This window comes from Salvia hispanica, chromosome 3 (genome assembly GCF_029641045.1).
Source record: "Salvia hispanica isolate PSC_SH4W2 chromosome 3, Shi_PSC_v1, whole genome shotgun sequence".
In the NCBI taxonomy this organism is placed as follows: domain Eukaryota; kingdom Viridiplantae; phylum Streptophyta; class Magnoliopsida; order Lamiales; family Lamiaceae; genus Salvia; species Salvia hispanica.
Window position 1 is genome coordinate 21,958,775 of NC_142694.1, and position 21,132 is coordinate 21,979,906.

At 36.0% G+C, this 21,132-nt stretch overlaps 2 protein-coding genes and 1 non-coding gene across 3 annotated transcripts; all 3 read left to right on the top strand.

Annotated features, from left to right (window-relative positions):
* The first annotated feature begins 898 nt into the window (after nucleotides 1–898).
* On the top strand, nucleotides 899–1,034 carry LOC125217207 (small nucleolar RNA Z247). Its single transcript, XR_007175626.1, has one exon. It is a non-coding gene; the product is annotated as a small nucleolar RNA Z247 (small nucleolar RNA).
* Nucleotides 1,035–6,811: 5,777 nt separating this feature from the next.
* On the top strand, nucleotides 6,812–8,175 carry LOC125212878 (myosin-G heavy chain-like protein). The gene is made up of 2 exons (XM_048113162.2): nucleotides 6,812–7,069; nucleotides 7,740–8,175. The coding sequence occupies exons 1-2, from the start codon at nucleotides 6,877–6,879 to the stop codon at nucleotides 8,102–8,104; spliced, it is 558 nt and encodes a 185-aa protein (XP_047969119.1). The 5' UTR covers nucleotides 6,812–6,876; the 3' UTR covers nucleotides 8,105–8,175.
* Nucleotides 8,176–16,630: 8,455 nt separating this feature from the next.
* On the top strand, nucleotides 16,631–19,689 carry LOC125212312 (putative amino acid permease 7). Its single transcript, XM_048112439.2, has 7 exons — nucleotides 16,631–16,848; nucleotides 17,098–17,334; nucleotides 17,582–17,675; nucleotides 18,119–18,333; nucleotides 18,504–18,637; nucleotides 18,722–18,949; nucleotides 19,134–19,689. The coding sequence occupies exons 1-7, from the start codon at nucleotides 16,725–16,727 to the stop codon at nucleotides 19,533–19,535; spliced, it is 1,434 nt and encodes a 477-aa protein (XP_047968396.1). The 5' UTR covers nucleotides 16,631–16,724; the 3' UTR covers nucleotides 19,536–19,689.
* Nucleotides 19,690–21,132: the final 1,443 nt, after the last annotated feature.

Here is a 21,132-nt window from a genome sequence, read left to right on the forward strand (position 1 = left end):
TGAAATAGGAGAGAATAAAGTTGGATCTACATGAAAATAAGAAAAAGAATAGCAAGAAGATACAAATAAATGGCAAGTCATCGGATGAGATTCCTTCACTCCAGTTGAAGCAACACATTGATGAAGACCTTTAGGATTTGATGAGCTACAAAGATTTTTCAGTTACAAACAACTCATCATCTTCCTATCATTTATTGCACTCTCTGCTAGGATTATAGCATGCATTCTAGACTCTTCCTTTACATCTATATAATGGTCTTACTTGCTTATGTCAAGACGTGAAATACAATGTATACTTTTGGAAAGCTTTTCTTCTTCTTCTTCTTTATCATGGCTTTTCAATAATTTCTTTCATGGTATCTAGAGCCTAAAGTAGTCTTGCCTTTTGTCATCTTCCCTTTTTTTTTTCATCTGCTTCATACATGGAGTCTTCAAATCCTACTTCCCTCATCCTCCTCAATAATAACTCTGTCTCTATCAAACTCAATGAAAATAATCATCTCTTTTGGAAACAACAAATTTTGGCAATCGTCAATGGCTACGGTTTGGAGTCTTTTCTCGATGGGAGCATCTCTATCCCTCCCTCAACAATTACCTCAAAGAATCGTCCGAGATGGTGCCAAATCCGGGATATCTGGCCTGGCACCGGCAGGATCAGCTTCTTGCCTCCTGGATCCAATCCTCACTTTCTGAGAGCTCCATGGTTACTGTCGTTGGCCTGAGCACGAGTGCTGAGATATGGAAGGCTCTGGAGACAAATTTTGCTAGCCAATCTAAGGCTAAGGTCATGCAATACAAACTTCTTTTGCAGACCGTCAAGAGGGAGACTCTTTCTATGAGGGAGTATTTGAACAAGGTGAAATCCTATTGTGATCTCCTTGGTGCTGCTGGTTGTAGGATCCTTGATGAGGATCAAATCCTTTATATTCTTAGTGGCCTCGGGGATGAGTATAATCCTGTAATGGTAACTATAACTTCAAAATCAGATGGCTGGACTGTCCAAGATGTTGGAGCTCTTCTTTTGAGCTTTGAGTCCAGATTGGAAGCTCATAAGAGTCCTCTCATTAATTCTGATGGCTCTCAGCCTTCGCTGAATCTTGCCCAACCATCATCAGGAAGCAGATTCGATTATTCTTCCAACTCCGGTCGAGGGGGTCGTGGTGGTCGCGGGGGTTCCAAAGGCAAGTCTACTGGTAATCGTCCTGTTTGTCAACTTTGTCAAAAGCCCGGTCATATGGCTGACCGATGTTGGCATCGTTTTGAGCAAAATTTCATGCCCCGACCATCCATTCAACGAAATCCTCAGCAACAGCCTCTGTCTCACTATGGTCTTTTGCCGACTCCTTCCAAGCATGCTCCTCCTGCTAATGTTGCTCAAGCTAGGGGTCCTCCGGGATTTCATGCTCCTTCGGAGTACAACATGGATGCATCGTCGGTAGCCTCGTGGTACCCAGATTCCGGTGCTTATAATCATGTCACTAATGATCTCTCTAATGTCAACTCCTCTACGGAATATAATGGAGGTAATCTTTTACATCTTGGTGATGGCAGAGGTGTAAGGATCACACATGTTGGTAATTCTTGCTTCACTTATTCCCCATCTCCCTCTGCACGATCTTTCTTCTTAAATAATCTTCTACACGTCCCTATAGTTTCTAAGAATCTCCTTAGCGTCTCTCACTTTGCTAGGGACAATAACGTGTTCTTTGAGTTTCATTCTTCTCATTGCCTTGTACGAGATCAGGTAACCAAGGAAATCTTGCTTCGGGGCATCCTTGACAATGGTCTCTACAGATTTGACCTCCATCATCCTCCGCCTACCTCCACCCTCCAAGTCAATAAGAGCAGCGTTTCCTCCCCCACTTCAAGTCGTCACTCTTTACATTCTGTTTCTAGCTCTATTTCTAGTCTTGATATTTGGCACAAAAGACTTGGCCATTGTGCTTTTCCTGTAGTTCAAAAGGCTTTGCAACATTGTAATATTCCCTTTAATGCAATAAAGTCTACTGATTTGTGTCACTCATGTTGTGCTGCTAAAAGCCACAAACTCCCCTACTTTCCTTCTTCTCACTCAACACATCCACTTCAACTAATCCACAGCGACTTGTGGGTCCTGCACCTGTCCCATCTCGCAATGGTTTCCGTTATTATGTTGTCTTTATTGATGATTACAACAGATATACTTGGCTATATTTTCTGAAAGCCAAGAGTGAAGTCCATGATGTTTTTATCAAGTTCAAAAGCCTTTGTTGAGAATCAATTTGACTGTCACATTAAAGCTTTTCAATCTGATTGGGGTGGAGAGTTCAGATCTTTAACTTCTTTCCTTCATGATTCTGGTATTTCTCACCGAGTTTCATGTCCTTACACTCCCCAGCAAAATGGCTTGGCAGAGAGAAAAAATCGACATGTAATTGAGATGGATTTGGCTCTTCTTCATCAGTCAGGTTTGCCTATGTGCTTTTGGGATGATGCATTCGCTACTGCCACCTACACCATTAACAGAATTCCTTCAGCTGTGTTAAAGTTCATTTCCCCTCATGAAAAGCTCTTGAGTTCCAAGCCAAACTATCTTGAAATGAAAGCTTTTGGCTGCCTTTGTTATCCTCATCTTCGGCCTTACAACAATAACAAGTTGGAATTTAGATCCGTTGCTGCTACATTTATGGGTTACAGTGGCTCTCACAAAGGATATAAAGCCCTTCTACCATCTGGAAAAGTGGTCATTACTAGGGATATTGTTTTTGATGAGCTGACATTTCCTCACCACAATACTCCAGTTAATTCTCATGTCTCCTGCCCTACTCAACATTCTGCTATTCCTGTGAGTCCCACACACTTTCTTCCTGTCACACCAGCACACACTCGCCTGCATCACTCTCCTGCACCTCCTACAGTTTCTACAACACCTAACTGTCAATCCTCTGCAGATTCTACAAATTCCATTTCTCCTACTAATATTTCAGATACTCTACTACATCCAGCCACTCCTATTTCCTCTGCATCAGATTCTTCCTCCAATTCATCTTCTAATTTTTCCCCTTCTCAATCATCTGATATTGCTCCCTCCCCCACTCCTGCTGATGCTGCTCATATTCCTTCTCGCTATCACATGATAACTCGATCCAAAAATGGGATTTTCAAACCCAAAGCATATGTATCCATTTCATATTCCCCTGATGCCTCTTGCTTTCAGCTTCCAAAATCCATTGACATTGCATGAAGCATGCTAGTATGGAAGCGGGCAATGACCGAAGAGTTCCTTGCTTTCCTCAGAAACAATACCTGGACCCTCACTTTTCTCCCTCCGGGTAAAAATTTAATTGGTTGTACTTGGATTTTCAGGATCAAAAAGCAAGCAGATGGTTCCATTGCTCGGCATAAGGCTCGTCTAGTTGCTCAAGGCTTCTCTCAAGAGCCAGGCTTTGACTTCCAGGAGACGTTCAGTCCAGTTGTAAAGCCTACAACTATTCGACTTATACTCAGCATTGCTGTGACTATGGGCTGGAAGATCACCCATTTGGATGTGAATAATGCTTTCTTAAATGGTGATCTCCAAGAGGAAATTTACATGAAGCAGCCCCAAGGTTTTGAACAAGGTTCTCCTATGATGGTTTGTAAGTTGAATAAAGCAATATATGGTTTAAAGCAAGCCTCCCGTTCCTGGTTTCTTGCCATAAGATCAGTGTTGTTGTCTCTTGGGTTTTCTCAATCAAAAGCTGATACATCTCTATTTTTTCGCACGGAAATCTGAGCTAATCTATCTTTTATTGTACGTTGACGACATGCTCATTACAGGTTCCTCTCCTTCTGCCATCAAGCTTGTTATTCAGCAGTTAAATAGTCATTTCTCTCTCAAAGATCTTGGTGAAGTCACACATTTTTTGGGTGTTGAAGTAACTAAAACTACTCAAGGACTTCATCTCAGTCAAGCTTCCTACTTGCTTGAGCTGTTGAATAAGGTGCAAATGCGAGATGCCAAATCATATCCAACACCCATGCTCTCCAACTCCAAACTCAACAAGTATGAAGGGGATCCCATGGTTGATGGCAGGCTCTACAGAAGTGTAATCGGAGCCTTACAATATGCTACCATAACTCGGCCAGAGATTTGTTTTAGTGTTAACAAAGTTAGCCAATTTATGTCATGTCCTTTGGATAGTCATTGGAAAGCTGTGAAGAGGATTTTGAGATATTTGGCTGGTACTCTTGACTATGGTTTACATATTCGTCCTTCAAAGCCAATAATAACTGGCTTCTCTGACTCCGATTGGGCTTCGGACCCTGATGATCGCCGATCAGTATCTGGATATTGTGTCTATTTTGGTGATAATCTCATCTCATGGTCTTCCAAGAAACAAAAGGTTGTTTCTCGCTCGAGCACCGAGGCTGAGTATCGGAGTCTTGCCCAGTTTGTTTCGGAAGTTTCATGGCTCAGCTCCCTTATATCAGAACTTGGCATTAAAGCTCAGACAACTCCTGTCATTTGGGTTGATAATCTGAGCACTATTGCTCTTGCTTCCAACCCCGTCTTACATGCTAGAGCCAAACATATTGAACTTGACATGCATTTTGTCCGTGACTTGGTTGCGAATCATGCTGTTGATTTTCGCTATGTTCCCTCATTGGATCAGATTGCAGACTTATTTATGAAGCCGTTATCAAACCAATTCTTCTCAAGACTTCGAAATAAGCTTGGCCTATGTTCGAAGTCGTCGCTCGAATTGCGGGGCGGTGTTAACTTATCATATCTAAATGAAGCTGCAATTATTCAACAATCTCATCTACATGAAAATAAGAAAAAAAATAGCAACAAGATACAAATAAATGGCAAGTCATCGGATGAAATTCCTTCACTCCAGTTGAAGCAACACATTGATGAAGACCTTTAGGATTCGATGAGCTATGAAGATTTTTCAGTTACAAACAACTCATCATCTTCCTATCATTTATTGCACTCTCTGCTAGGATTATAGCATGCATTCTAGACTCTTCCTTTGCATCTATATAATGGTCTTACTTGCTTATGTCAAGACGTGAAATACAACGTATACTTCTGGAAAGCTTTTCTTCTTCTTCTTTATCATGGCTTTTCTATAATTTCTTTCAGTTACGTAGAAATGGTACTCCCTCTATACTCTTCCTTTTGTCATCTTCCCTTTTTTTTCAGTTACGTAGAAATGGTACTCCCTCTATCCCAGCTTAGAGACATTTTATTTGGGCACAAAGATTTAGAAATGAGTTAAGAGAAGATAAAATGAAATAGGAGAGAATAAAGTTGGATAGATAAAAGAGAATAAAATAGACGAGGAATAAAGTATGAATCATTAGATGTTTTGTTTTTTCGTAAAAAAGAAATGACTCAACTTAGTTGGAATATTACAAAAAGGAATACGACCCACCAAGGTTGACACGGAGGGAGTATTTTATTCCTAGACCCCCATACAGAGCAATCAAACCACCTATAAGAAATGGAGGGAGGGAGTATATCTTATGGCCTGGGTTTTCTCCGGCCTATGAATTACTCGAAACATGTTTGTTTTGCAAATACACGATCGAAGGGTCTCTTGGACCATATAGAAAACTTCTACGAGAACTACAATATGCAGAATTTAAGATTTAAAATACACAATTCTCTCTTTCACAACCCACAAATTCAATCCACGTTCACAAGCCCCGATTTCCCCAAAATTTATAAACCAAGTTTACAAACCACGTTAACAAGTTCAATCCAAAGTCACGTCCATCAATTAAAATATACTCCCTCCATTTCCTAAAATTTCTTACTTTACCTAAGTATAACATTTATCATGGAAAAAAAAAAGTATTTCTTTAGTCCCTATTAATTATTTCATTTTTTTTCCACTTCCTAATAGTTTTACACTCTCAATATATTATTTCACTTTTACTATATTTATCAATTGGACTATTCCACTAACCCACTGCACTCACATTTTATTACTCCCTCCATCCATCATTAGAAGTTTCATTTCTTGGCGGCATGGGTTTTAAGAAATGTTAGAAAAAGTGAGAGGAAAAAAGTTAGTAAAATGTTGGTCCCACTTGTATATATTATTTTTAAATGAAATGTGAGTGAAATAAGTTAGTGGAATGTAGGACTCTATTACTATTTATGGTAAAAGTGAACCGAGACTCCTATTCGTGGACGAACTAAAAAACGGGACTGTTATTCGCAAACGGAGGGAGTATAAACCAATATACTCCATCCATCTCACTCTAAGTGACACATTTTATTTTTTGAGATTTCCCACTCTTAATGTCACATATCTAAATATAGAAACATTACCTTATATACTTTTTTCTTCTCTCTTACTTTATTCTCTTCACTTTACTCATAAAACAACACTACATAAAATCTCGTAAAGAATTAGAAATAATCCACTTAGAGTGGGACGAAGGAAGTATAAAAGAAGAATTTATATTCACTAATTTTTTCATTCACTTCCTTTTACAAAGTTAAACAATATCATAATCTGAGCTGATAAAAAATTAGACATTTATTCAATTATCGAGGAAGTATCCCATTTACTTTTATAATTTTTGGTGAGTAAACTTCTTATTAATCATTATACGCACTATTATTATAGAATTAATATATAACGTCAAATATATTCTTAAACCTGCACTTATAAAATAGGACCATTAATGGAACGGGGTGAATTACCGTCTCCTATTTCTTGTGTAGCATATAGCATTATTGTTGACCCACAAAAATTATTTTTTGTGGACGAGCTAATTTTGGCAACCGGCATTTAAATTGAGGTGGTCGTTAAATTTAACTAATTTGTAGCCACCTAAGCCTACGATGGCACAAGAAGCTCATTTTCCACATTCAACAAAGAATACTTTTTCGCTATGGCGCTGAATCTTGGAAGTGCTTCCACTGCTCTCCGTCCAAGACTCTTAATTTCTCCCAAGATTTCAAGGCATAAAATTGGGCTGAAGCTCCACCACACTCCCTCTCCATCTTGTCTGAAGTCGGCGGCTGCGCTGTCTGAAGGAACTGAGAGCAAACTTGCGGAGGAAGAAGACTCACCTACTTTTTCTGGTAATCACTTTCATTATCTTCCTAATATATTTTATACTAATGAATTGAGTTGTTCCAAATTTATATTGGGCACATTTTCATCTTAGTTTTGAGATTGATTGAAAACTAAACTGTTTTTGTGGTGGTGCCAAGGCAAATTGCTATTCATGAAAATGGTTGTTTTGATTATGTTATGTTCTTCAAATTATCCAAATTTTATAAATCCCTAAATCATGTTAATAGTGCTCTAATAGTACTTCCTCTGTCCCTATGTAGTAGGGACGTTTTCTTTCGACACCAGATTTAAGAAAAATTGTGTTAAGTGAGTTAAGTAAATGGATAATAAAGCTGGAAAGGAAAAAAATAGAGAGATAAAGAGAGAATAAAGTAAAAAAATACGAAATGATTCAGCTACAGTAGGACAACTTAAAAAGGAATACGATTCAGCTATAGAGGACGGAGAGAGTATTAAGGAATATCTTAAATTAGGCAAGGATGAGCTTCAATTAGTGTTTCTCCTAAATTTAAAGCATAGGCAACTTTGATGGCATTTAAGGCCTTGTTATAAGTAAAAAAAAGTATTTTGTGATGATTATCTACACTCCAAGTCAATGGTACCAAACAGAGCCTGAGTCAAGTGTTTTGAGATGTAATTTTAACTGATTTTTGTATCCTTGCTCGCTGATTATAGGGTCGTCATCGACTTCAGCTCGGATTCAGATGGATCTGTTGGATCAACTCACATCTGGTGGAGGAGCCTCTGCCCAAGGCTATGAGAGTGATGGTGGACCGACCATACGCGAACAGCTTGCTAATTTGGTTGGAGACCGCGATGACGATTTCACTATCCCATTAGGTAAAAATCTGAAGAAGGTGACTGCCAAGTTCCTAACCACATCACAAAAGAGAAACATTAGGAGGCAGAGTTATCTGAACGAAGTATCTCGGAGGAATGACTCAGTCTTCTTTGCCACTATTGGTGCCTTCGTTATCCTCCCGCCTATTGTCATTTTAGGAATAGCAATTGCAACAGGTTATGTGCAACTTTTCCCATAAACATATTATAGTGAAATTGCTTTTGCCTTGTAAATTTCTCTACTTCATCTGATAAATCTTGGTTGTTGTTCTTTCTTGGTGTTTCTTATGACCTAGAGGAAGCATGAGACGTCGTGTCTAGTTAGTTAGATTTTACGGATATGAAGTCAGAAAATGAATTGAAATCCAATAACAAATTCAAATATGGTTATGTTACTAGAAAAAATCACATGTATCATCAACATTGTTCTTTGTTTGTTTCTTTCTGCTGGCATGTTGGAAACATCTCTCACTCACCGATAGATTGCACCGGTTTATTTCCTAGGATTTTTACCTTTGTTTCTGAATATGGTGCCATTTGTCTTAGTGGATGTAGAGGAAGAGTGTGAGAGATATCTGGCATAGTGAAAAGAATTGTCCAAATCCTCACATTCTTTAAGCTTCTCTTGTGATAGGCTTGTAGGCATGTATATTTTGAAAATTCCAAGTAAAGAAACAATATTTCCAACTAGCCAGTCAAAAAATAAACCAAATATTCTTGATTTTGCTTCCCATGCAATCAAAGAATATCATAAAAACACACATTGTCATACTCACCTAAATATATGTCTGTGCTTGTATGCATACATTTTTTAGTGCATTAAGGTAGAATCTTTACCTGTGCTTGTAAGTTGTAACCACATGATGACATAAACGGGTAGGCCTACTCTGGTGAACGTTGTCGAAGTATTTTATTGGCATTACAGCTGCTGCTGTAGCATGTTTGCCTGAAACTACCTGATATAAGATTTGTTGTTGATGTTAAATATTGGTAGAGTAATTCCCCGATTAAAGATGATTTGCACCAAGAACACATAATGATAAGTGACTTTTTGAAAAATGATAAGTGATTTTTGATACTGTTGAGAAGTTTTCCATCAATAATCATATGTAGGAGAAATCCATGGAGCTTGATCTCGAATGACGTTCTGGAGTCAGCTGAAAATCACACGCACACACAGCTGGCCCCGGTTCTTAAAAACCCGTCGTTAAAACTCCAACTTTGAAAAGAGATATAGATTCTAGTACTCAAAAATGTTGCTTGCATCTGTTGCTAGAATGGTTGAAAGTTCTAACAATGAGGCGATTGATGGTTGGAGATCAAGAATGTTGAGACCTACATGTATAGCAAAAGATAACAACTTCTGTAAAGAAATCATTTTTGAAATGAAGAGGATTTCAACACTTGAGAAATTTGAGATTCTGTAGTGGTCTACAAAACGTTTTATAGTGTAACATTATCTTCTGATAATCCCACAATGTTCAGACAACTATAGTATTATAATGTAGCATATGCCTTATGAAACTTTCAATAAACTTTGTGAGCAGCAAGTGTGCTCTCCATCAGCCTCATCACAAAGTGCTGCGAGCACCCCAATTGTGCTCGAAAATCTCCTCAATTTAGTGGGAAATTCAGCCATCTGTTGTGCTTGAAAATAATTCTATTCTACATGAAATATTTGCGAGCACGGCAGTCCCGTGCCATAGAAATTGGCTGAAATTTTCATTTCAGAAAATTGTAAATTCTATTTTTTTCATAAAATTATTTATTTTTGTAAATATTTGTAATATTTTTTTGATATTAATACTCCTTTTGTCTCATATAAATAGGATGAATTTCCTTTTTCGTCCGTCTCATAGAAAGAGTCCATATCCATTTATGACTCAAACCTAGACTCAGTCATTGGACAATCAATTCTCGTTTCAAAAACCTTAATCCACACAATATTAATTGGTATCAGGCAATAACGATACATCCTGAAACAAGGCAATTTGACATGTTCGGCGTCTTGGAAAGGGATTATGTTACGAACTCAATTCCCACATTGGTTGTGAGAACAACTGGTGTGGGGTATATAGATTAAAATGGGCTCTCCCTCCTAATAGACTAGCCTTTTGGGTTGCGTTCATCCGTTTGGTCTGTATCAATTGGTTTCATTGAGAGCCCAAACGACTCGGAGTGGAGGCCGGGCAACGAACTCGCCGTGACCAACGACTACGTTTAGGCCCGACTAGGAGTGGTGGCCGTGCAAAGAATCCACTGTGACCAGCGAGAACTCGGAGTGGTGACCTAGCAACGAACCAGTCGTGACCAACAAGGACGTTGGCCGTTAAAGGAGGGTCGAATGTGTTGGAACACGTGAGAAATTAGAAAAGGCTTAAGCCTTCATTTTCTAAGTCTTTTGGCTTTTCACTCCTAATGTAACCTCTAAAATGTTTATGAGGTGTCTTAATGCCAAGACCTCTCATGTGGTCACTCATATCCTATAAATAGGTGCTTTTGAGAGATGAGAAACACCAACCAACAAATCATTCTCTCTTCTATCTAGCTCTCAAGCATTCTAGTTCGCATTTAGGAGCATTGCATTGCTCGTTCTCACCTCCAATTCAAGTTCGTCAGTCCCTACAAGTTTGAGGTGCTTGAACTCGGTAGGAGGAAAGTCGTTTCATCTTTGGAGATGCTGCGCCAATCCGTGAGCACTAGGCGAGGCGTATCTTGCCTTGCGGAGAGAGGGATACCTGGACTCGACTCGAAGAAGATAATAGTTTGCATTCTTGTTACTTTCATTGTATTTACTTTGATATATTTACTTTCTAGTTTTGGTTCTTTTGTAATAGCAAGATTTTGTAATAGCAAGAGTTTACCTGTGTAAAGGCTACAATATTTCCAACAGTATGTTACGGACTCAATTTCCACATCGGTTGTGAGAACAACTGGTGTGGGGTGAGCTCTCTCTCCTAACAAACTCACAACTGGTGTGGGGTGAGCTCTCTCTCCTAACAAACTAGTCTGTTGAACTGAATTCTCATGTTTGGTTTGTATCAGATTGGCTACTACATGCATACAAGTGGGTTAAGAGTTTAATTACACCTTAGATTGAAAACAGGGGACACTAACTAAACTAGCCAGTTGGCCAAGACGAAATGAAGAACAAGACAATTTAACTATACGGATCTACGGAAAATGCATTAAAAATATGAGAGACCTGCCACTAATTAACTAAACGGACTAGGCAAACCGAAAAGTAATTTCGGACCACAATTTCCTAACTAATTGAAAAGGACAAAAGCTGAAAAGGTAAACATGTAGTGCAGCAAAGCTGCGGGAACAAATCAGATTTGATTCCTAAAACGATTCTGTACTATTTCATCTCCGAGTAACTAATGAAAAAAGCCTTATTAACCATGGATGAAATTTAGACGAATGAAACAGAGCTTTGAAAGTTCAGCGAGAAACATGATGAATATTTAAAACATTAACTTAGGATCCACGTGGACTGACCATTTTGTATAAGTAATGAAATAGAACAGGCCTAGATCCTTATCATTACCATCATTTATGCGATCCACTCAAAATAACTCTAAATTTGACACTTCCAAAGAAAATTCAACTGCCACAAGCATCCAACACGATGGAAAGGAATTAAGATATCCCGATAACAACACAAACTTTCTTAACTTCCAAATATTAGCAAGATCTAAGTCCATATGCTGTCTCTTATCCGTCTCTTAACCGTCTCATCTCTTCACTATTCATGGGCCCCACTGTACTTTTCACCTCATGTCTTAACTAAGAGACAGCATCAGCATCCCTCCATCTCTTAACCATATCATCCTTTAACTATTCATTCAATTTCATATTTTATTTTTATTTCCAACAAATTCAATTAATATTTCATTGAAATATTAAATTAATACTAATAATTCATTAAATCATTAAAAACCACAAAAATTACAACATCTGAAAATACGAAAAATACATAATTGAAATCCTATGGAGTATTTTTAATTTTAATTTTAACTTTTTAATTTTCGATTTTTATTACAATATTGAAAAATACAAAAATTAAAAATTATAATATTTTAATTTATTTTATTTTCGAATTTTCCTGATTTTTAAAAAAAACAAAAAAAAACGTTTTAAACGGATATAAACGAATGCACGAACCGGAGCACGCCACGTCGCCAAGGCGCGTGACGAGCTGTCTCGAGGCCGGCCTCTTCCACGCGCGACACGCGACGAGATGTCCCGTCTCGTCGAGACGAGATGGAGGCCTCATCGTCGTCTCGATGCGGTCTCGTCTCTTCGAGACGAGATAGAGCCCGCATCGAGACGCGATGCGGATGCTCTAAAACATTTCATGGCCTAAATGACATTCCAACACAAATAGCAACATGCGAACTACGATCAAAATACTAGAGAAATCTAAATACTTGAAAATGCAAATGTAATTTAAATATACATAAATGTAAAGAGATGGTTTCTTCACTCCTAAGAGCGGTGGCACACGACTTCAAACTAGGATCAAGCATCAATGGTGACTAAACGATGGATTCCCCCTCCTCCAGGTATGGACTATGGACACAGAGCTTTGAGAGTGATGCGAGTCATCTTTCGCAAAAGTCCCCCATCTTTCATGTGGGACACTCCCTATTATAGGACGGTTGAGGCTCCTATTCCTAAGGTTGCTCTATTATGTCTTGACATTTGTGTCCTTGCAGAGGTTCCCTTCTAAAAGTTTATTTCTTGATAACTCTATGTGGTGTCAGCTATCCACCGGAGATGTGTCCACTTGGTCACCTTTTTGATCAGTTTGCACTCCTACGAGTCTACGACCATATGACTTTTATCCACACTAAATTAACCAGTTTGTGCACTATCTCCTCAAAATATGATATCTATATATATGGATCTTATATACTCTCTCTATCCTATGGAAATAAGCTTTTTAGGATTGACACGAATTTTAATGTGTAATTAGTAAAATAAGAGAGATGAAGAAAAAGTAGTTGAAATTGTGTAGTGGGTGGTGGGACCATAAATAATAAAGTAAAAGAGAAGAAGAAAAATGTTTACCATAAATAGATATGGATTAATTGTATGGGACGGACGAAAAAAAAAATGGTCTATTTCTATGAGACGAATGGAGTATATATATATGGTACAATAAAATACCATATGGGTGAATATTTATATGAATCTAATTCGAATTATTTTTCTATAACAAAAATATCATATATAAATAATCTCATGTCCACTTTTCGTAAAAAAAATACCACTTAAATTAAAGTGGAGAGTTTCTTCAAACAACAAAGGGCTACAAAGGGCTATATGTCAACTATTCAATCAAATGATTAGATAAAAGTTGACATAAAAACCAACACGAAACATTTGTTCTCATGAATCTAAACAATAACAAAATTAAAATTTTGATAAAATAAAAAAAAATTATTTTACACTTCATTTTAGTTCACAATAGTAGTATATTCTTCACTTGGAATTGTAGACTAAGAATCTCTACCTATTCTCGCAGTCATTTTTTCTTACTATCCTTTTTATTTTATCAACTATGTATTAAAATTTATATAATTTCAAAAGTTTTTGTTTTTAAAAAACAGAAATAGTAGCTTACAAATGTTAATATCTCGTTGTCCACCTTAATTTCAGAATTAGTTCTAATGTATTATAGATTATCCCAGCTAGGGATTATAATGTGGATCAAACGTGAGGGGAGTGTTATATTACTAACTCATAACTTAATTGTTAACTACAACTAAATAATAGCCATTAAATTTTCAAACTAAGAGCTTAGATCATTAATCTCTAAATGTAAATACGATCAACGAAAAATGTCAATAACACCATAGGATTAATTCCAAAAATATCAATAGGGGTATTAATGTCAATCAACTACCTGTTTATTTATAACTAACTTTTAAATGAAATCCCAAAACTTTAAATTCATATAACATATATCAAATTAAAGATAATTTCATAAGGATTCCAACGATATCCTACATGCATATGTTCCAACGTCAAAATTTGAAAAAAAATTCAAAATTTTTTAATTTTTTCGTACAAGCAGAAATGTCATCATACTATATAAAATATGTCAATATAATACATGTAGAATGTCAATATAAGCAATGAGTTAACATTCTTAAAACATTGTGTTGACATTTTCAAAGCATTGTGTTGATATTTTCGAAACACTATATTGACATTTTCATCCAAAACCCTAATTTGGAGTTTTTTTTTTTATCTTTTTTATTTTATTAATAAAAACGAAAATTACACGTGGCAAATTGTAGACCACACGTTTTCTAAAATCCAATGGCCTTAAATTAGTTGTAGTTAGCAATTAAATGATGAGTTAGCAATTGAATAGGGGTGTGATCAATTGCTAACTTTCTTAAGTTGCTAACTCATCAACGCAGTGTATTAAAAATGTCAACACGATGACATTAAAATGTCAACACATAATTTTGTTGAACTTCAATATAATGTGCTGATATTATGTGTTGACATTTTGATGTTACCATATTGACATTTTTAATACACTATATTGATGAGTTAACCGAATTAGCAATTTAAATAGTCAGCAATATAACACATCCCTATGATCTCTTTGACTAACTAAAAAAATCGCACACCATTGTTTAGATGTAATCAACTCAATTTAATCATTTAGGAAGAATCAATCCAAGTAAATATGTAATACCTAAAAAAATATAAATTAAATATAGAAATAATTATAAATACTGACATGGTTCAGTGAACCCTTATTATCAATCGCAAAACTATACTAGAATATAAAAAATGACTGAAAACTAAATTCACTGTATATTCACTATTAAGGATTAATAAATAGCTGATCAGTTTGGAATTAAAAATAATCTTTAATCTGCCTAGTTTTAATGGTGACACGTTACACGTATAGTTGAAGAAATTATAGCAAAAACTACATAATTTCTGTTGGATTAGATAATATCACCAATGGCACATAATAAATATGAAAATAAAATAATTGTTAAATTTATCAAATCAATTACTTCAGTTTTTATAGCATCCATAATAATGCGAACTAACCAATATAGCCTAGCAATAAGACTAACCACAAACACCTCCTGCCACATCGCTAGAACTAACCACAACACAATAACAGCCTAGCACTAGGACTAGCCGACGCTCTGACCAATAAAACAAATTGACAAATACGATTAATTCATTTTAATTGTTGGTGTTTATCAAATATTAAAAAAATGAAGTGCAATGAGTTGTAAATATAGAATATAAATAAAAAAATAAAAAAATCGGATCGGTATCTGCGCAATAGGGGACTAACGATCGGCTAGCGATCAGCTAACGGTGCTAGGTCGCGGATGAGCGCTCGTCCTATTTCGGGACGTCCGTCGCGGTAGCCTAACGCAACAGTAGATATCCCCACGTCCTAACCGCTAGTCCGTGCTTTAGTCTGCTCTTAGGTAATTTCAATATGGTTTGGTTCAAGTTTATCAAATTTTTGGAACTATCCGGTTTGTTACGTGTCATCCACAACCACACCAGATTAGATTGATCTTTCAATATAAATTAAGAGTGGTCACAAATTTTGCTTATAACAACTATTCTAATATAGTTAATGAAGCTTGCATTTTTTTAGCCTGCTTAACGTAACTTTAATATATATCCACGATCCTTTTATATAATCAAACTCTTTCAAAATGAAATGATGTGTTTTATTCAAATAATACACGTAATCCATTTATTTATTACCCACCTGTCTATTTCTTATTGATCTCTATAAGCTTGTGGATATGGTGGATTTAATTTATTCTTACAGGTGTAAGTAGGAAATGAGAAGGTACTAAACTATTAAAAATACTCCATCTGTCGCATACTTTAAACATGAGGACCATATTGAATAACAAGGAAATGAAACATGAAATTCATTTTACTATTTCTGTATCATCTACCGTCTATTTTCGTGATTGAATTTGATTTTGGATTGGTCCAAATATTTTGCGATAGAGTGTTCTCGATTTCAGTCGAATTCATCCCACAATATCACTATAATAATAATAATAACCTTTTCATATTTTTTCAATTTTATTGTATTGGAGTCGAATTACATTTTAACAATTTCGTTATAATTATTGACTCATTTTTCGGGTAAATAACAATTTCTAATCTCTCTTAGTTTATCTACTAGTACTTTATTTCCTATTTACATATTCACTAAACGCCATTTTTTTCAAAAATGGGTATGTAAAAAAATATGTTAGTAAGTGGTCACTTACTGTAAAATGATGTGACAAAATTTTGAAGTATCTAGAACACGCATCTACCTATGATGTCGTATGGATAAATGTACCACTGAATAAAATAGTTGCTTTTTTTTTATCAAATATAAATATTATGCATAAATGAAATTTCATGCCCCGTTACAAATTTGTGTGTATTTATATCATAGTCGACATTGTTGCACTAGTAAATTATAGTTAGTGAAAAAAAATCTAGTATATGATCATAATTTTATAGATTCGTGTACTAAAATTCATCAATCATAAGTCTAATTTAATAAAGATATAAAAGCATCGCAATTGGCAATTATTCATAGCTTATATTAAAATATTAGTAAAAACAAAAACACATCTCTAGAAAAAAACAAATAATAAGAACAAAAAATGAGTGTGAAGCTATAAAATGCGGCATACGAAAACGCTAGCAATATTATTAGAATCTGCAAACGTTTATTTATTCCCCAACATTTCGCAAAGCTCAACTTGAAGTTGTAGAGACACACCTCCATTCTTCATAAAAATGGTTGAGTTTGAAGATAAAGATAAATTATCAGATGCTCTCCTCAGAGATGTTGAATCTTCATCATCAGATTCCAATGCTTCCATCAAAAGAACAGATTCCAATGCTTCCATCAAAAGAACAGGTCACTCCAATTTAATTTCCTTCAATTATCTCAATTTATTGCGAAATGAGCTCTTTATGGTGTGTGTGTGTGTGTGTTTTTCTTTCTTTTTAAATTTCAAATTGTAGACCATTTGAGGAATGTGAAGTAGATTGAAAAATGGGAGCTTCTTGAAATTGAATGATGTTTTTTCTGCTACTTTGATTTTATTGGAAAAAGACTGGATTTTTGGGGTTTGTGTTGATGGCTTTTGTTGTTTTGGATGTGAAGGGACTGTTTGGACGGCAATTGCCCATATTATAACAGGGGTGATTGGCTCAGGAGTGCTGTCATTGGCATGGAGTGTGGCTCAGTTGGGGTGGATTGCAGGCCCTCTCAGTATGGTGGTGTTTGCAATTGTCACTATTATTTCTTCCAATATTCTTTGTGATTGTTATAGATATCCTCATCCTGAGGATGGCCACATCAGAAATAAGTCCTATGCTGAAGCTGTGGGTTCTTATCTAGGTATACTATAATCCTGCGTTTCGTTGTTATTACTAGATATCTCAACGAGAGCTTGCCTATTGCCAATGATATTGATAGATAATGCTAAACTGCTGCTAATGAGGAATTGCAAGGATTGGAGAAGTTCACATTTCCTTTTCTTGACCAAGTTGTTTAATTGATGGATTTGGAGAGACCATGTTATGTTCTCTTGTTTTTTGAGATGAATGAAAGTTTTGAACAGCCCTAAGTAAAATGTTCATGGCAGGGAAGAAGTGTATGTGGGTGATTGGAATATTTCTTCACGAAAGTTATTTTGGATTTGGAATTGCATATACCATAACATCTGCAGTCAGTATGAGGTATTTCATAGTGCCATTAGATCTGATTTTGATATTAGTTTGTTCGATATTCTGCAATCTAATCGTATTGATGAGGTTTCAGAGTAATATTTAGCAAGTTAGCGCTTGTGGTTTGTATATCGTTGAGTGTCACTTGGAAATTATGTTTCTTAGTTCTCCTCAAAGATCTCCCTGATCATACGTGCTTAGTTAGTTTCGAAATCCTGCAGTTAGTGGAAGTTGTCACCAACTGTTCTAACATAGTTATGTATTATCTTTTCTAACTTTCACTTTTCGATTTATAAGGCTTTAGAAAATATAAATTTCAAGAAAATATAAATTCCAAGAACCTGATTTCCCACAACCTCTAATGCCTTATATGTATTACACATCTTTTTGTATCCGTAGTTCTGAATTATCTTTATGATCATGGATTATTTAGTTTCCGAGTTTTGCTGTTTCAGGGCTATTCTGATATCAAACTGTTACCACAAGGAGGGGCACGATGCTCCATGTGAATATGGAGACAGTTTGTTTATTCTCTTGTTCGGAGCCGTTCAGCTAGTATTCTCTCAGATACCCAACTTCCATAACATGGAGGGGCTCTCGATAATGGCTGCTGTCATGTCTTTTGCTTACACCTTCATCGGTCTGGGTCTTGGTATTGCGAAAGTAATAGGTACCCTTTCAATTCATTTTGATGCCTTGTTACATCATGTTTTTCAAATCTTGTGTTAATCTATGGCACCAATGGAGCCGCTAAAACTTCTTTTTGCATCTATGTTCATCATTAATCGATGTATCTAGATTTTGGACTCCGGTTTAACCGGGTGGCTTTGATCAATGCAGGAAATGGACAGATCAAAGGCGATATTCATGGTGTAACGGCAAGTAGTGCTATTCAAAAACTGTGGCTCTCGTCACAAGCATTTGGAGACATAGCCTTTTCGTTTAACTACAACATAATTCTTTTGAACATTCAGGTTAGACGCCCTTTCTAGTCTTGATTATTTCGTGAGAAATTTCCGAGAATCTTAAATACTGAAAAGACAAACTTGCAAATGAAGGACACTCTCAAGGGACCTCTTGAAGAAAACAAGACGATGAAGAAGGCGTCATCTTCAGCCATACTTATCACGTCCTTCTTCTTCCTCACCTGCGGATGCTTCGGGTATGCTGCTTTTGGAGATGAAGCTCCAGGAAATCTTTTGACAGGCTTCGGATTCTATGAGCCCTACTGGCTCGTTGACCTTGCTAACGTGTGTATTGTTCTTCACCTCGTGGGAGGTTATCAGGTATATCCTATCCCTCAATTCTCTCTATTGTTTATTTGCTACTCGAAAGATTAGAACCACAGTGTTTATGTCGTATTCATACATGGATTTAACAAGGGTGGATGCATCGAATTCTTCGTGCAATTGTTTCAAGAAAAGCTACTAAAAGAATGCTTACATATGCAAAGGGGTTGTATATTTGCAGATATTCAGCCAGCCATTGTTTGCAGTAGCTGAAGCAGAGGTGGGGAGGAAATACCCGGATAGCGGGTTTGTGCACAAAGAGTACACAGTGAAGATCCCACTGGTGCCTAGTTTCAAGCTGAACCTTCTCCGGCTGTGCTTCAGAAGTGTGTACGTTGCAGCCACGACTGGACTAGCGCTACTCTTCCCCTACTTTAACCAAGTGTTGGGAGTGCTCGGGGCATTGAATTTCTGGCCGTTGGTGATATATTTTCCAGTGGAAATGTACCTGGTACAGAATAGGGTGAGAGCTTGGACATGTATATGGATACTTCTCCAAGCATTCAAGATCTTCTGCTTGCTCTGCACCATTTTCGCGTTTATCGGCTCGGTAGAAGGCCTTATATCCAACAAATTAAAATGAGTGCCACCATGATTCTCTTGTATTGGAGCTTTGAACTCATATTTTGTGACTGTAATTACTGAAATAACATGTGCTGTTTTGTAGTGAGTATTTGGGAAGTGTTTTGTAGAACATCAACAGAATATATCAATCGATATAAATCTGTATTTGAATATTTCCAAATATGGGTTTGATAGTGGAATTGAATATCTTAGGTAGTGCCGTTGATGAAAATAGGGTAATCATGAGAAATTTTAGTGATTCACTATGTATGATCAATGATTATGCTTATCGACCTCAAGTTTTACGAACATGGGATTACCTTTTGTGTGGACTATTTCATGTAAAAACATGTTAAAATTCGAAATCACATTTACATGTACGTATTAAAAATCACATGTTCATAGGATGTACTTAATTCATTAATATTCCACCAACAACAAATGATGCATATGGGCTATTAATTATTTATTCACCACACCAACAAAATCTACTCCTTATGTCCCGTAAATTGTGTCACACTTTTACCGAGCACGAGTTTTAAAAACTGTAATGAAAAATGAGTTGAAAAAATTAGTGGAGAGTGGGTGATACTCTTGTATATTAGTTTTATAATAAAATGTGAGTTGAAATGAGTTAGTGGAATATGAGGTCCACTACTAAAAAAAGTAAAAAGTGAAATGTGGCAAATTTTTATGGGACATACGAAAATAGAAAAATGTAATAAAATTTAAGGGACGGACTGAGTACCTATACAACAACATTCTCAAAAACATTGTTAACATTATTTTAATACGTATAGCCAAGCACAATAGTGCTAGTTATTTATTTACGAAACATTATTATTTCTATTTGAAACATAATACCACCAAGAATATTCGTTTTTCCGATCACATTTTATACTTTGGTGGTGTTTGGTTTTCTAGATAAAATAGTACCAAGATATAATTTAAAATTGAGTTGTATGACTATTTTAGTTGGAAGATATTGACTATGACTAATTATCCCATATTTATTCATTTAAGATTGAATTGTTGGATTCAAACTCATGAACCAAATATAATAAGTATTTAATTGAAATACAATCTTACGTATCTAACAACCAATATATATGTGTTGGATTCACAACCAAATTTGTTTGGACTATGTTTTTTTTTTGTCTGAGCACTTTTGGTGCTTAGGAATGGATACTCTTTCCAAATTAATTGTTTTTGCTGAATGCCCTTCGAAGTAGCTTATCAAAACAGAGTAATGCGGCATTTCAAATATTATTTCACGTAAATCATTTTTTTTCTTTTTTGTTTAAGTTCGTCACATATAAGTACTCTAAAGTGACATATTGACATAACAAATATTTTAATAAAAATTAATGTTATAACAAAACATGATTCTTATTTAGAGACGGACTTCCTCCGTACCAGAAAGATTGTCCCAGTTCATTTTTTGCACTCGTTTTGCAAAAATAATAATAAATAGGTAAAGTTGAAAGAGAGTAAAATAAGAGAAAGAATAATGTAGGTAAGACTATTCTCTACATTATTCTCTTTTTTACTTTACTCTCTCTCTACTTTAATTACTCCCTCCGTCCAACAATAGGAGTCCCATTTCTTATCGGTGC